Source organism: Struthio camelus, chromosome 10 (genome assembly GCF_040807025.1).
Source record: "Struthio camelus isolate bStrCam1 chromosome 10, bStrCam1.hap1, whole genome shotgun sequence".
NCBI lineage: Eukaryota > Metazoa > Chordata > Aves > Struthioniformes > Struthionidae > Struthio > Struthio camelus.
The window spans coordinates 12088014-12104688 of record NC_090951.1 but is presented as its reverse complement, the minus strand read 5'-3'; the positions used below and the strand labels follow the sequence as shown (position 1 = coordinate 12104688).

The 16675-nt window shown below is 42.2% G+C and overlaps 1 protein-coding gene across 1 annotated transcript in view; it reads right to left on the bottom strand.

Annotated features, from left to right (window-relative positions):
* Positions 1 to 16408, bottom strand: part of PEPD (peptidase D) — a 143727-nt gene extending 127319 nt beyond the window's left edge. The window contains exons 1-3 of the mRNA XM_068955612.1: positions 16105 to 16408; positions 10729 to 10912; positions 9219 to 9346 (exon numbers count right to left, since the gene is read on the bottom strand). Of these exons, the coding sequence (XP_068811713.1) occupies positions 9219 to 9346; positions 10729 to 10912; positions 16105 to 16121 (329 nt within the window). The 5' untranslated portion in view covers positions 16122 to 16408. The remainder of the gene's footprint in view (positions 1 to 9218; positions 9347 to 10728; positions 10913 to 16104) is intronic.
* Positions 16409 to 16675: the final 267 nt, after the last annotated feature.

Genomic DNA, 16675 nt, shown 5'->3' with positions numbered 1-16675 from the left:
AAGACAGTAACCTCTGACACAAAGCGAGACATGCTGTACTAAAGACTGACTAATGTGATTAAAATGTAGATCCACCAGTCTTGTCCACTACTTATTATATGTTTGGCTTTCAGATTCATTGCCTCTGTTACCGGAAAGGGATGCTACTACAAGTAGTAATTAAAAGTAAAAACTAACCTAGCTGGAACAAAAACAGAATAGGCAAGTATCAAAGACACTATTCAGGATAAAGCCTAAACCAAAACAGGCTGTACATGATAATGCTCACTGTACAGCGCTCTCTTAAAAGGTCCTGCACTTATTAAGTTTATTATTGTCTCAAAGGCATGAGAAACTGCCAAGGCTCTTATCAGCAAATGAGAACAAGAAGATTCTTAATGTGGCAAGAAAGAAAAGGTAAAACTAGCAAATTTTACAGTCAAAGCTTTCGGCTTTAAGGGGGAAAATGTGCTATAATTTACAGCAGTATCGTTTCCTCCATTCCACCTTAACTTTCACATTTGGAGTAACAGAAAAAATCCACCATGTTATGGCAAAATCACTTTCTCTTAAGCAAATGGTTTCTCATAAACAACGTACATGCATACCTTAGCCTGCTTGTTGTGCCTACACACAGCACTGGGGTAATGCACACATTTACAGCTAGCAAGTCATTGCACAGCATTTTTCCTGCTTTCCAGAGCTGTGCATGCACTTATGCATGAGAAGAAATACAAGCACAGGGAGCAAACTGGACAAGCATCGTTTTCAGAAACTGAAGCCCTAGACAGTTAACAACTCATTCCTCAGACTTTCATAGGATGGCCTTAAAACAACGGGAAAGTTTCAGTGAGATCCTACACACAGGATAAGAACGTGTGGCAATGACTAAACTACAGGAACAGAAATACATCAGCAAATCAATCAGGTAGAACTGAAGGAGGAAGAAGGATACAAAAGTAACGCTTTAACGATGTCAAAAACTCACCAGTATATTCCCTCCTCATCAAAATACCATCAGGTTAATAGATGGCAAAGCATTAATTAAACTTCTACTAGAAGGTGTCCAAAGCTACTAGAAAGAGCAACACCGGACTTTTACAAGATGCTAGTAGATGTTCCTGACTTTGCCCCAAAAATGCAATCATCTATATATTGAAAAGGAATTTCACTCCCTCTCAAACAAGAAGATTAAAAGATATGAAGTTAGATTTGAAATATAAAACAGTACAAATGGGCTTCCTGGCATCACTGGCTGCCTCCAGCACACGTGTTCTGACTAACGTAACGTTAGCCCCCTTCCACATGTCTCTAGATTTCCGTTTGATCCTTTGAAAGTCCCTGCATACAAGTACACTTCTTTTCCCTTGTTCCATTTGATATAGTCCAGATGGATTTCCTGAAAATAACAGAATTCAAAAGAAATTGAACTGAAGATCAAGACCCAGGCTGCTTTGACTAAAGGAAGGCAACGAAGGCTGCAGCTGAAGCTGCATCTTGCCAAGGGACAGAACGGTGGCACCCGCAAGCATGATACACGATACTGGGCTTCCCAATCATCCAAACGGATTATGCAAGAGCACAATAATTAGGAACAAAATATGGACTGCTAGACTTATAAAATCAGAAATACAGTGTTAAGGAGTCTCTCAAGGTTCTCCCTAATAAAGGCCAAACTCCAAACTGTTTCATTTACTTTAAATAAACAGTCTCACTCTCTGTTCAGCTACTCCCATCACTGGCACTCTTTACAAATGACAGGTTCTTTAGGCTTTCTGTATATGCTATCTCAAGAGGCAGTGCCTCAATGACATATTTAAGAGATACTAACAAAAGCTATCCAAAAAAAAAAAAAAACCCAAACCACATAAAACATGCAATATGATAACTTGTGCTTTGTTTCTTTCGGTGAACAGAATGCCTCCTTGGAGAGAAGTGTTCTATATTGGATGAGGAAAAAGCTATAGTCAAGCATATTTGTACATACTGACATCCCTGAAAGATTCCCCACAGCTTAACACTGCTAGCAAACACTAGGAATCCACACCAAACAAAAAGGCAAAATAGGAATTACAATGGCTAAGAAGGTAAGTACAATTTCTAGGTGACTATATAGTAACAGTGCCTCACTCCATGTTAAATGCTGGTCTTAATTCACGCTTCTTAACCGACAGAGTTATATACTGAACCTGCCAATAGCTGATGCTCTGCTTTTGCTTTGGGAAAATGACTATACTGAAAAAAATAGCAATATTTTATGTCCCACACATAAAAGTGTTACAGCACGCTCTGGAACACATGCAGCACATCCTGTATCCCTCATAGTAATTGGTAATAGCGTGAAAAGAAGCGGCACTGACTTTATAGCTGCATAAGATGACCTGAACAGCTTTAAGAAGGGAATATATTATTCCTATCTCACAATTCTGAAAGAAAACTCAACCATAGAGAAATTAAAGGAACTTGTCATAAAAACTCATTGAGCACAACAAAAAGGCAGAACCTATCCCAGCAAACAGTGCCCAAACCCTGGGCCACATCGTCCCTGCAAGAGGGATGGGACCTGGCACCACGTGGGAGCAGGAGCAGCGCCAAGCATCCGGCACTCAGAGCTCAAACACCTTCGGGGCAAAGGAACATCAAGCAAATAAAACAGAATATGCCTGTGGCTCACTCACATTCAGATCTTGAGAGGTTAATATTCGTTACACTTTTCCCTACCCTGCTTTAACAAAACAGTCTAGTGTTCTTTGTACATATCTCTTGACATATCTCAATGGAGGCAATACTCTTTCCAAGGGGTGTTCCTGAAACACTGAAAGTGAGAGTACGCAGAGATGGATGCAGCATAGGTGGCAGGGGATACAAAACCTAAAGAAAGCAGTCAACGGCAACAGCTGAGAACATGGAGTTTAAAAAGTGGAAGATCTGAAGCTCCATTGAGGTTATTTCCCTTAAAGGTTTTTTGCATCCTAAAGTGCCTCCTCCAGTCCAGGCCTACAAGAAGCAAAGAGCTTTGCACCCAAATCGGGCAGCCGCACGTACGGTGGTAGAGCAGGGATGCAGAGCCTCGGCAGAGCCTTCCTGGAAAAGCCTGGAAAGGGCACTTCTTTCGCTGTGGCTTACCTTCCTAACAGCAGCATCCAAATCCTTGGAGGAAGGACAGATCGCATGCCTGCTCAGAACAAAACTTGGAGTCTTTAATACTCCAAAATGTAATCAGGAGTTTATTCCACTGAACTTAGTTCTCCTGCTAGTGCATTAAAGTGTAAAATAAGAAATAACTGGTAAGGGTTACCAACATTCACCCTAGGCCTGAGACAAGCATAGGCAAGACTGTACCTTCTCATGCTGCGGTTTAAAGCCACATCTGGATATTAAAAACCTGTGGTGCAGCATCGTTACGCAGAATTACCTAGCACTGAATCAAAAGGAGGAGAGGGAAAAAAGCACTTTAACACTTACTGAAATTGCCAAATTGTGCATCCAGCTGACAGAGATTATAAATCAGTGGACTGTTATAAGTTACTACTGTTTTTTAAAAGGTTCTCAACACAGAATACAAAGAAAGTCAAGCAGACAGAAAGCAAAGATCAGTAAAAATAATTATTGAATTAAAAGTAATTTAAAAATACATGTTCAGCTTGGACTAACTAGGCTTCTGGACAGTTGGAATACTGAGACAATTACTAAACTGATAAAGTCACTGTATCATGGCTAATTTGAGAAGTCAGAGCATTAAAGTAGCACAGTTTTGGGATAAACAATCATCAGTAAAGTGGCAAGAGCAATCCAGACACTAATCATTCTATAAAAATAATTATCACAAGAGAAATACCATAATAAACAAAAGGGAGACAAGAAATGGAAATCACTGTACCATGGAGGAAAACGGAATCCTGGAAAATATGCAGTGTGGGGAATTACACAGAATAAGTCTCATCCTTCAAACGCAATCAGCTTTATTGTGTAGACTTTTGAAAGGATTGGATGAAGGGTAAAGCAACAGATGTACTATCTGAATAATAGTAAAATATTTGATAAAAAAATTCTCCGAAGAATCTCACTCTTAAAATCTACAATTAAACTACAATTGGACAGGAGCACCAGGATTTGACCTGAAACCTAATGACCAGTCATAATTAAAAAGTGATGAATCTAAACTGTAAAATAAATAAAAATAAATAAATAGACGAACTTCTTAACAGCTGGGAAACCTACCAACTACCCACTGACAAATACTGCATCAATTTAGACTCATGCTTTCAGACGTTAAAGCGATAAACAGCAATGGTCTGCAAGTCCTGCTTAGTGGGATGCTGCAAAGACTGAAATTAGTTCTGATATTATTCAGGAATAGAAGTAGGTCTGAATATGTTCATGAGATCCACAGATGGCATTTGCAGGTGGTAACAACTTTGCAGATAAATTGCAATTGCCAATTGGTACAAAACAGTAATAAGATGACCTAAAGGAATTAAAAATTGGTTTTTTTAAATAGTAAAATAAAAATTCATTGGGGAGGGAGAAGGAACAAAGGGTGGGAACAGATCAAAGTGATAGGCGTGGAAGAAGAAAATAATGCCAACTAATCTTTAGAGAAAAGTGCAGGAAAAAATATCAAGGAATGACAAGGCAGATTTAAAGGTTTAAAAGATAAAACCAAAGACCACCCCCCCCCCTCCAGAGAATACTATTTGAATATAAAGCCCTAAAGCATGTTACAGAGAAGAGGGCCCATATGCACAATATCAGTGGAGCTCATTTGGAAAACTCCCTGCGTTTCTGAAAAAACTGCATCAAGAAAAGTGATTAAGGTGATTTAGAGTCTGTACCCTACAACACCCCCACCAAAAAACCCACTACCCTTCAAAAGAGTTGTCTCAGATTTCAGCTTGCATTGAATGGGCTCCCTGCAGACCTTGACTTCTTGTACCCCCCTAACCTCAGACAAATTAACACCTCAGTCCCAGCCACCATCATACAGCCAGACAAACATACCATGTGGTACATAAGTTACCATTCACAATTATTCAGCATACAAACACCACAACATTTCACCCATACCCAGTAAGAAAAAGAAATTGAGAAAGTGATTTCTTAGCTTCTAAGCTACTCATCGTCACGGCCATATACAGTCTAGAGAAAAAAAATTTAAAAGCCCTGAAAGCCTGAGAAACTTCCTTACAAAAGGAGTATGCAAGAAAAAACATATTTTTGCACCATTTCAAAAGGCAGTAAAACTGCTCAGCTTTGCTGATGTCAGTCAAATTTAATCACCAAAACCAAAGGTTGCTTTTGGCTGTAACCTACTGAGAAAATGAGGATACTGTTTAAGAAGCTTGCTCCTTAGGTCACTGAGAAAAGATTAACATTTCTAAAGCATTTCATTGTGCATTACTGTGGTCCCAAAGAGCCATACTAGGGTTGAACTTTGTGAATATGAACAGCTTCCATTCAGCTTCAGGTGAAAAAATGTTACTTACAATGGATACAATGTTAGATTAATACTGTTATAGTTACCAATCAGCCCAGCAGGGCTTCAATGAAAACACAGGAAATTGTATATAAATATTTCTCTGTCCCATTTAATACATATTTCTAAAGTTAGAGCATGAAAGTGTTAAAATATTTTTGTTTTCCATTAAAAATGCTCTTTATGTGGCAAGGCAATTAAGTTATTTTGGCATCCACTCCACATAAAGCAGCTGCTGTACAGCATGTTTTACTTTATAAAATATCTTTAATCAGCACACTGACTAGTTCTGTCATTTATAATTAAGGAGGTAAATGGCAGGTGCAGCATTAATTAGTGAAATTGAAGTCTCTGTGCAAGATATGCAGTCATACCAACTTACTGCTTCCTAGGAATAAAAACAATCACTAACGGCTTAGCACCACAAACTTACCCAGGTGAGGCCATGTGGAGAAAGCAGGGCATTCACAACATAATTACATTTCTGAAGCCTTTACAACCTTATATTAAGGGATTTGTTTCTTAAACTCTTGCTCAGAAAGTAAGAGTGAAAAAGATATCTTAGTAGAGCAAAAGCCTACCCTAAGCATTCCTGCAAGTCTTTGTTTCTGCTGCACAAACCAGGGGAAGAGCTACAAATCCAGAGCTTCACAAAACGGCTCTCTTAGGTGTCGGCTGGAGCAACCTTTCCAGCTGAGCGAGGCGCTAGCCCAACATTAAGGCAACTGCCCAGGCTCATAATTTAAAAAGGGACTGTTGATGTGTGCAGTGCAATCCCTTTAACCTGGAAACAAGAGCACCAGTCTTATAGAGACGCTCATAACAATTCTGCATTTTTCTTTTGGCGAAAGCATACAGTCTAAACTGTGAGTTAAGTTAAATCCTTCCTCAGTTTTAAAACTTGCCTAGGTAAGACCACGGGGAGAAAGCAGAATTATGTTTCTGAAGCCTTTTCAATCTTGTATTACCGGATTTGTTCAATTTTAAAACTGAGGAGGTTATCGTGGCTCTGAGGACGACTAAAAAGTAGCTTTACCTAGTCTTACAGCTACGTACACACCCTTAGAGCACAGGCGTTCAGAGTGAAGTCCGACAATGAAGAGTAACCTTCCCGGCGAAGCGCTCCTCCCCTCAACACGGGCACTGCAGGGCCCTGGTTCTCGGCCCAGCCCAGTCCGGGGCAAAGCGCTCCTCATCTCCACGCTCACCTCCTCTTCACACTCCTCAGACATCATCTGAACATGCAACACTGCCCTTTACTGGTAACATTTGCTTTTCTTGAAACAACATTACATTGATATTTCACAGTGACTCTGAATATTTCCAGCTCAAGAACTCTCTGAAATACTATCCCCATTTAACACTTAGGATGACAATACAATGTTCAGACCTTATCCTTAAACTTCCCTGTAGAAACTCCACCCCTTCCAGTTCCAGGAGATTTCTTTAAAATCTGCCGGCTGTATTTTAGCTCTATCTCTCTCGTGGGGTCGACACCCAGAGCTTAACCTCATCGTTTCAATCCTGAATTGATATTACACTTATAGACACTTACCGGCTCAAAGACCAGCAAAAGCCAGCTGGTGGCTGGTGAGATTAAAATAATCTTCACAGTCCCCCCAAAACGTAACACATTACCCATTTCTAAGCAAATGCTCTCAGACACTTCATTGTTTTTGGCCAAAATAGGACTGTAAAATTGAAAGACGCAAAGAAGCCCCGCTTATGCGTTATTTAAAGGGAAAAAGGTTAACGCCGCTGATTGCCACATTACCTGGGTGATGTCTCTGAACATAACCAGAGACACGTCCTTCAAGGCAAAAGATGGGGGTTAGTTTCAAACGTGAAAAAGCAACAGTCTATGACAAACAATACAAGCTTTTATAAGCAAATGCTTATAAACAATAAGCAAATGATTTAGTAATACAGTAGTAGGAAAGAGCCTTCTGCATTAATTTTTAAAGTATCTATGTGTTTCTGCCTAAACTCAAGTAGTACATTTCCAAATCAGCCTTGAATGGAAAGCAGTATCAGCACCAGACAAATCAATCCCACCCGGCACTATGAACTAGAAAGCTAGCTGTAGACCTGTGTAAGATACCGAGCTTGCAAAATACCATACAGGAATTAAATAGATTTGTGTTTCATTGGTGTTAAATGAATGTTTCTTCAACGGGTAGACAGTACCTTCCACATGCACACACATACAGCACTTCCACGGTAAACTACAGTAGACAAACAACAGAGGACGGAAGGCGAACTCATTTCTTTCAAAGCTAATTCTGATTTAAAAATCGAGTCTTCTGTGAAGGAACACAGTCCCTAGCACTGTGCAGTACCCCCTGCCAACTAGCTTATGAAGCAGAACTGCTACTGACTCACAAATGAGTTATTCAGCGATCCTCTTTCTGACAAGCAGGAAAAGTACATGACCATGGCTGACAGAAAAGAAAACAAGACTGTAACAGAGGGATTCAGGAGGGCCAGGAGGAGAATTTAGAAAGCAAAGATGTTGTGATAAAGACAATTACCTCACTGTACTCTGCAAGAAGAGATAACAGCAATAAACAATTTTCACCCACTCTTATAAATCCATAAATGAACCAATAATGAGTGCTGCACAACAAATCAAAAAGGCTACCGTTTATATACAACACAGTATTTTCTTTGAAAATGCAAAATGACATAGTGGATTCTCAATAATATTTTAAGACTTTTCAGAAGAGGCATAATCAGTGTGGGTAGCAAACAACTCATTTGAACTAGCAGAAGAGAACCTAGGAGGCGGAAAAAGCTTTGTCTATAAACGCAAACAAGCACCACCAGGGAACAGAGTTGACAGAGTAACATGTGGGAGTTAAACAGAACCTACCCTCCTAAACAGGTGCAGCTTTCAGTTACAGTATTTCAGATAGCAGTATTCACATTTTCAAGGGATCACAAACAATTTCAGTTCCAAGGCAGGTCTAAGACAGTAATATTCACATAAACTCCCTGAGAAGACAGCAGCCATGCTCTGCCATATGGTCTCACACAGTTCAACATATGGGATTGGTTGCAACTGTTTTACTTTTCCCAAAATTAGCATTAAAATATAAGTGATAGCTTCAATTAGAAATAGAGCAATCTGAGCTCAAAATATTAAATTAGAAGTAATCTAATATTCTGAGATGATGTAGACACCCCTAAAAAATTAGAGTTTGTTAGTATAAATATAATTAAGATTGAGAAAGTAAATGAATACATAAATAAACCAATTCCTTCACTGCTATGGCACTGAGCAATATTTACTACTGGTGCAGATTGAGAGAGAGATGTTTATGGCTTATTCACAGGAAAGAATCAAAATCACTTTCTCACAGTCTGTTGATTCAAAGCAAAAAAGGATCATCAAAGAGGCTAAACTACCTTCTCCCATTCAAAAAGCCCCATTAGCTAAGAAGGGTGCAAACTGGTAAATCAACTTGAAAATGCCTGCTTTACTGCTTTCCTTCTTCTGTGTCTTAACAGAGGACTTCTAGTTTCCTTTACGGTTCAGCTTCCTTTCATGGATGCCGTGGTAGTAGTTTAATTCTAAATGTATTGTCTACAACCAAATGGGGATATCATTTGGTATCATATGATTAATACCCTTTGATACATAGAATGAAAGACCATATGAACAACCAGCATTAAAAACCAGACAGCATTTCAGCTGTTCACATGGCTACATTACATTAAATACCGAGATACGTTAGAACACAGTTAAAAAGATATGTCTTACTTTCCCATCCAAACCGCATAGCTTTCAGGGAGCAGTGGAACAAAGAGTATGGATCTTCCGGTATCAACGTCAACTGCTCCAAAGCAGCCTGCTTCAGTTACTCCAAAAGTCCAGTGAAAGTAAGATTCCTAGGTTAAGATGAAATACAGTCTTAAAAGAAAACCCTCACTTCTACCAACTCTAAAAATAGAGCGTGGCACATGCTAATTCCTAGTTCCATGTATTTGAAAGAGGTTACTTTTGCTTTTGGAGGGGAAGGAAGTGGATCAGATTTAAAGCATTTCAGTACAATTAGTTTTAGTAACGCAAATCCCTCTGTTGGCAACTCAAAAGGATCCGAGATTAATGAATTACCGTTAAGAAATAAACGACACTTGACTGAGGACAATAAATACACATGACATAATAAAATATATTTCTCCAACCTAGAATTAGGATAAGTAGTACCAGGAAGAAACAGCAATGTTATATCAGAGGAGAAGGCAAAAGCAGAGTGCAGATTCATCGGGTTGTGATGGCGGAGTCCCAAAGCAAAGACCTGACTTCCTCCAGCGAAAAAGAAGCCGCAATGAAAATAGCCCTTGGCCAAGTGTTATTCTGCATCACGAACAAGCAAACAAACAAAACACCTAACAGAACACGGAGATGAATTTAGATAACGAAAGAGTAAAAAAGACAAGAGTGGTGTACACAGACACACACTCTGTTACCTTGAAAGGTATATTAATCTCCTCTAAAAGTAGACCAATAACTACATTAGGACATGCATTATCTAGATTAGAAGACAGAATTTATTCTTTGTTTCTTCATAACGTACAACAGTTCAGTTAAATTAACAAAGTGAAGCAGCACTGTAGCATTCATCAGAGCAGTGGCAAAATAAAGCATACAACTTTGCAGGAGGAACCGTAATTAGAGTTATGTTATGCCAACTTTTCCAAAGACTACAAAAGCATCTAGCATGACATTAACAAATTATTCATTTTTATCTGTGACGCAAGAACACATAGGTACTTAGGGAAGAGTCCAGTTTGAAAATATACAGTGTGGTAACTTCTAAGATAAATCCTGTTATGTGGAAAACACTGTTTATAAAGGCTTTGAATATACTCTTCTGTGAAGTGATCCAGTCTCTAGCACTTAGATCCACAGTAACATGCTGCAGTGCAGAACAAAGATTATTTGTTAGTGACAGACAGGACTAGAAAAAAAACAAGAAGTATTCAGTTTCTATCTTTACGTTAAACAGATAGGCAGTAGTTTCTTGAACAGGTTTAGGCCCGTTACACCAGATTATGAGCCTACAAGTAAAGCCCTGAAAAGAGTAAGAGTAACTCCAAGCCGAAGAGGCAAATTTACAAAGAAGGTAACTGATTTAGGTGAAACAAAGTAATGCAAATGTGCACACACCTCTGAGATAAAGGGAAAATAATTTTTAAAAAGAGCTTAAGAATCATGCAATTCAAGGGCTGGTTTCTTAACTGATTTGAAATTTTGATTCAGCTCTTACCTGGCGAAACACAATACCAGTATCAGTACAGTATCTCTGGGTTTCTTCCCCACCCTGCAGCAGAACAACAGAATTTGCCTGGACATCCTTATTCTGTCGCAGGCGATCACACAGGCGTCTTCTGTTCAAGGCAAAGAGTGCTGCAGGCACTTTCAAGGTCTCATTCCCCAGGCAAAAAGAGGGCCTAGAAAGGTTTTTTAAAAATTGACAACACAAGACAAAACAAAGGTTAGCCTGATTTAGAGGCAATGTTTGTTACTTTTCTCTAGTACAGAAAAAGAAGTTTAATTCAATCCTACCAACAAGATGGTAATTGCTCCAGTGGAGCAGATGCTGTATACGAGCATCGCTCTCTAGCTACGATACACGGCATTAAAGAGAGGAAGAATAACATACACACGTTACTCATGAGTACCAAAGAAAAAGAGCTGGCACAGCTGATACAGCTGACTGCAGCTATAGCCCATTGCACGTCGCAGATGTCACGTTCCTCCAGGTAAACCAATGTGAAAAGAGCATGCAGAAAGTGACAACAGCCTCGGTCTGCTGAGTAAAGGCAAAACAGGAGGGAAGAAACTGAGTTCCTGAAAACAGAAGTGAAAGGTTACATTAAGTCTGGCAAGCTCCCTCAGCAAGTTCTTCTGAGAAACGTCACAGGAGCTAAAACTGGGACCGCAGAGGAAAGATGGCAGACAGCAGATGTAGGATGACAGCATTTCCAATATTCACACAATATCCACATATTTCTTTCACGTATACGTATGTTTGCACATGCACACACAGCAGCAGCTTCAGGGAACACCTGAGCTCCTACCCACAGCCAACAGCGCTGCCGCGACGTCTGCGAGCCTGCCGCACGCCACTAGCTCCTTCAGGCAGCACAACTGGCTGCTGCCACCAAAGAGCCTGGATGTTTCTAAAAGCTTGTACTCAATAGGGGCTCAACTGAGAGAATAACGTTTAAGATAGAGTCCTTTTAAAAAAAATAAACAAACTGGCTATTAAGTAATGTCACTGTCTAAAATACTGCAAAATATATATTGCTCATTTGCTCACATTTATTACAGCTCCATACTTGCAACCTTCTGGAGCTATCTATAAAAGCAGCATAACTTGTTGCAGGGTTTTTTGTTTGTTTGGGGTTTTTTTGTTTGCTTTTTTGATAGGCTAGGAAGACTCTAACAGAGCATTCTCCTATTTTATGTTTGTTATAGTAAAGCAGTGATTTGGAGCTTCAGTACTACAGATGAGTACTGCTTTATCAATAAAATCCTAAGATGTAAGTCTTCTTTGTCCAATCTACCTCACCTTCTCTCAGCTTATTGAAGTCACTCTTCTGAATAGCTGGATGGTCACTTTCTATTAGATATGCTTCTAGAGGAGATGACAGAACGGTGCAGTTAAGTTGTTACTATGCTAAAGTGACAAGAAATGAATCACCTATGAATGTGACATTCTAATTGTTACAGTTTTCACAGAAAATCTGAAAAGTAACCTTTGATTTATAGCTGCATAAAATAAGCTCCTGAAAGACTTTATCAGCATCAGAAATGTAAACTCTACAACTTCTTACTGCAGATGCAGCATAAAAGAGCTAATAAAATATTTTATTTCACTTGTTTATAACTACTTGATATAACAGAGTAAGTCATTTTAGAAGGTGAAAGACTTCTCTTGCTAATCCAATTTTAAAGCTATCTGTCTAGGAGTTTAGCTGACGATGCATAAAACCTAAATGTGATTATTTTTATTACCTCCCACACACACCTGATAACCCTAGCAACATAGCAGGTGCTAATTACAAGGACCACAAACAACCTATTGTGGTACATTAACACAGCACGGAAGCACAGCATAAGCTTTCATTTTGGGGTATCGACATCTTAAGGATGAATCAAGCTCACACAACGCAGGCAACAGCTACCTAAAGTCTTAAATCAGATATCGAACCTTAAACAAGTAAGGGCAAGACTCCTCAGGTGCAAAGCAGTGGCTCAGCAACTCAGTGCTGCATAGAAGGATGAAAAATCTACCTGTCATCCAAGCAGGATCACCCCTGGAGTAACTCCATGCGGGGGCTTGGAAATCATACGCTCACCTTACTACCAGTATAAAAGGATCCTTGTGTCTGATTTAAGAAAAAAAAAACAAAAAAACCCTCAGAGATTCTAGCACAACCTGTCTTGTCTGCTTGTTTGAAAAGAAGGAAAAAAGACCCTTCAGTTGTACTAACTCTGATCTCCCTCCTCTTTCAGGCTCATTCTCATACTCTAGAGCTGATATGAAGCTGCTATGAAGCTGCTGCAGAAGCAAGTTTTCATCTCCATTAAGTTTACTATGAATGCTTGTACTGGGCTCAGAACCTTGGGTAAACAGAAACAGACTCAAGGAAAAATGGTGACGTCAGGTTGCAATTCTTACTGATAGTCTCACTAAGCCACTTTAAAAGTGTCTTTTATGGTCATTTTAATACTTAAGCTGAAATGTTTTAGTTAAAGATGCAAAATGACTGTTTTTCTGTACATTTGAGCTGACTCCCACGGCAAAACTGTGTTTTTCCTTATATGTAACAGATCCTCCTCTCCCCTCCTTGAATCTGGCCCTATGCTGTTGCTTTAGACTTGCACAGGTTTTTCACCTGCAGAGTGTTGGTCTCTATTACAACCATGCTGCTGTAGCAGTCACATTAGCTGAGGGGGACGGATCTCAGAGCAAGCTTTGCAGGATCGGAGGGTTAGGGTGAGTGTTTCTGCAGATCTTGCTCAGCTCCTGAGGTTCTGCATCAAGCACACATACATGAATTCGTACTTTGGGTCCTACATGCTGGCTGACCCAGTCTCCAGACTGAAGTTCTGCAGAGAAAAACTGCCAGGTTTCAGGGAGGACTAGACTAAGAGAAGTTTCCTTCCTCCTCAGTCTTTGCTCTCCTTTTCCCTTCCTCTTCTCCTGCAAAACAGCGGCACCCGCCTGGAGTTACAGAAGGACTAATGATGCGGCAAGGCACCCGCGGCTCTGCTTTGCCAGCGGAGGCTGGATTACTCTGCAGGTGCGACCCCATTGTCACTCTTCCACACTTGATGCAAGCTGCTCCTTTCACAGACCAGCAGCTACACAGGAATTCAAGTAGTACAGCTCCGTTAGGAAGAAAGTATGGCTCCACACCTGGTTTCTACTACAAATAAGGACTTTGAAAAAGCAACTCTCACAATACTCAAGATTGCAACAACTGTGTTCAAATACAGAACTAACCGTGCAACCACTGCTCTATTGTGACCATTGCTCTGTTATCAATTACGAAGTACATCACAGGTAAAGAAGTTACCACTGCCTAGGTCTTTTTTTTCATATCCCTTCCTGTCCAACTATTAAAAAAACTGTGCCTATGTAGTGTTATCTGCACTAGTTTCAAATATAGGAAGTCAAGCTATGTCATGTGTAGTAGGTTGGGTAGGTACATGTATACAACTGCTTCACATGTGCATCAACCCTGCAAACACACACACAGCTCCATCAGCATAAAACTCTGTATTTACCACCTAACAGTACTAGGGCAAAGTTCTTTCTAGAGAGACAATTACAAACTTTCAGCCTGGGTGAGCGGTCTCTAACCGCTCATGCAGCTTACCTCACACCAGACATACAAACGCCAGAATTTAATTAGTACAATATATTTGCTGGTCCATCAAGGTCTATTTTTTCTGTTAGCGTGGTGGACACTGGCTTCTCCAGCCACAAACATGGCTCAAAACTGTAACGATCACTTTGGCGTCTTTGATTTGGACTATCCCACCACTTGCCGTGCTGTCTAGCACCCACATACTGCTGTCCAAAAAGGAAAAGGTGGAATCTTTCTGCCCAGCGGCTGAAAAACAAAGTGTTTACTATCCATTGTTTCCTTATATTTAGACCTTCTAATACAGTGTTAAAAGTTGGATAACTGGTAATAAAGCATACCTTATGCGAGCACTACTTTATGGCACACACATCCTTGAAGCTATGCAAGCTTCCACAAACAACCAATGAAGCAGGCATTAGAAATGGCTACTGGAAGACCAGAACAACTGGAGTTCAGCTCCCTCATTTTCGTTAGCTCAGGTATTCAGCCTTACTCAGTCTGGCAAAGGCCTCCCGTAAGAGCTGACAGTTTCCGTGCTGGCCGTCACACACAATTTTTATCATCACCTAGGCCTAACCCCACATAAAAGCTTTTTTATTTTATTATACTCGAAGTGAAACGTAGCTAAGAGCATTAAACTACATTTGTTTCTTTAAAGGCTCTTTTTATTTTGCCTCAGAACTGTTGATTTTCAAAGCTTATTTCAGAAGTCTTATATTTTCAGAGAGGTTACATTTTGTTATTTTATGAAGCATCTGATGTTTTGTCTTTGTTTTGATGCAACCGCCAGAACACAACGGTAACCATGAATCCTATTTTATTTCCATTTTCAGTTTACCTTCTTGTATTTCTGCTTTTTCAGAAAAAAAGCTCACAGACTGTCATCTCTGCTCTACGCAGGTCATTAAGACCTGCATATCAACGAAGTTAAGAAACCACTGAAACTATTATTTCCAAGGAATTATCATGTGTTTGCTAGCTGGGTCTTCTTTGTTTGTTTTGAGTAACAGTTTGAGAGTCATCACCAGTTTAATTTCGACTCAACGTTCAAGACTTTGTTGCCACATCAAACACATGAAGCGCAAGAGGCCTACATTAACAGTAGCCCAAGCAAACAAGCTATACAAGGGAAACAGCAAAAGCAACCACCACTATTTACAGTGTAAACTGGCTGTTTTCTTCACTGCCGAGCGCTCCTTGCTAAGTAACAAGTAACTAAGTTCACAGCTTTAAGTTACTGCCCCGTTTGATCTCCTGCGTACTGGCTTCCTCACAGCATAACCGTGCTGTCAGCTGGAACTGGCGGGAGGGCCTGCGAGGAGGGAGCCAGCGGCAGCGCTCGGAAGGAAACCCGGGCAGAAGGGAGCTCCACAGGGCAGCAACCCCCAGACGGGCAAGGCCGAGCCGAGGCCGGGAACGACCTCTTGAAAAAGCTCCTCCTTTCCCCCAATGCGACACTTTTTAATGGAATCTTTTTAAATTAACCATACAAACGGCTTCCTCCGCCGGCAGACCGCCTGAGCGACCTGGGGCCCGGCCACCCGCGAGGCGCGGCGAGCAGACCCCCCGCGGCGGCCGCCCCCCTCCGCCGGCACTCGCTCCCGGCCGCCCCCACCCCCTCGCCGGGCGGGGAGAGCGCCGGGCCGCCGGCGCCTCGCGGCTCTGCCCGCCGGGGGCCGCCGAGCCCCGCCGCCGCCCTCCCCGGGCCGGGCCGGGCCGGGCCGGGCCGGGCCGGGCCGGGCCGGGAGCAGCGCGCTTACCCCGCAGCCGCGGCCATGTTGCCTCGCCGGACTTCGCCTGTCACGTGGCGGCGCGGCGGCGGGGCGGGAGCCGCGGGGAGGGGCGGGGGGCGCGGCGGCACCGCCCTCCTCCTCCTCCTCCTCCTCCTCCTCCTCCTCCTCCTCCTCCTCCTCAGCGCCGGGTGGGGCGGCACCGCTGGCAGTTTAGCCCGCCGCGACCCTTTCCCGCCCGTCCCTCACAAAGCCGGGCCGCGGCACGGGTGCAAAGGCACCGTGAGGGAGTGGGCCAGCGGCTGCGTTTACACCAGCCTGCCGGGAAACGGCCGTGACGGCGCGAAGAGGGAGCGGGGGCGGGGGCGGGGCGCGCTGCGCTCCCGTCCGCGGAGGCGGCCGGCGGGCAGAGCCGCGGCGCAGCGGCGCCTCGCGCGGCGGCGGGGGCGAGCGGCCCGGCAGCAGCGCCCGCCGCGCTGTCACCCGCCTCGGAGCGCCCCAGAGGCCTCCCCTCAGGCACCTCGGCCCAGAGGTCCCCTGAGGTGCTTCGCCCCAGAGATCCCTCAGGCACCTCGGCCCAGAGGTCCCCTGAGGTGCTTCG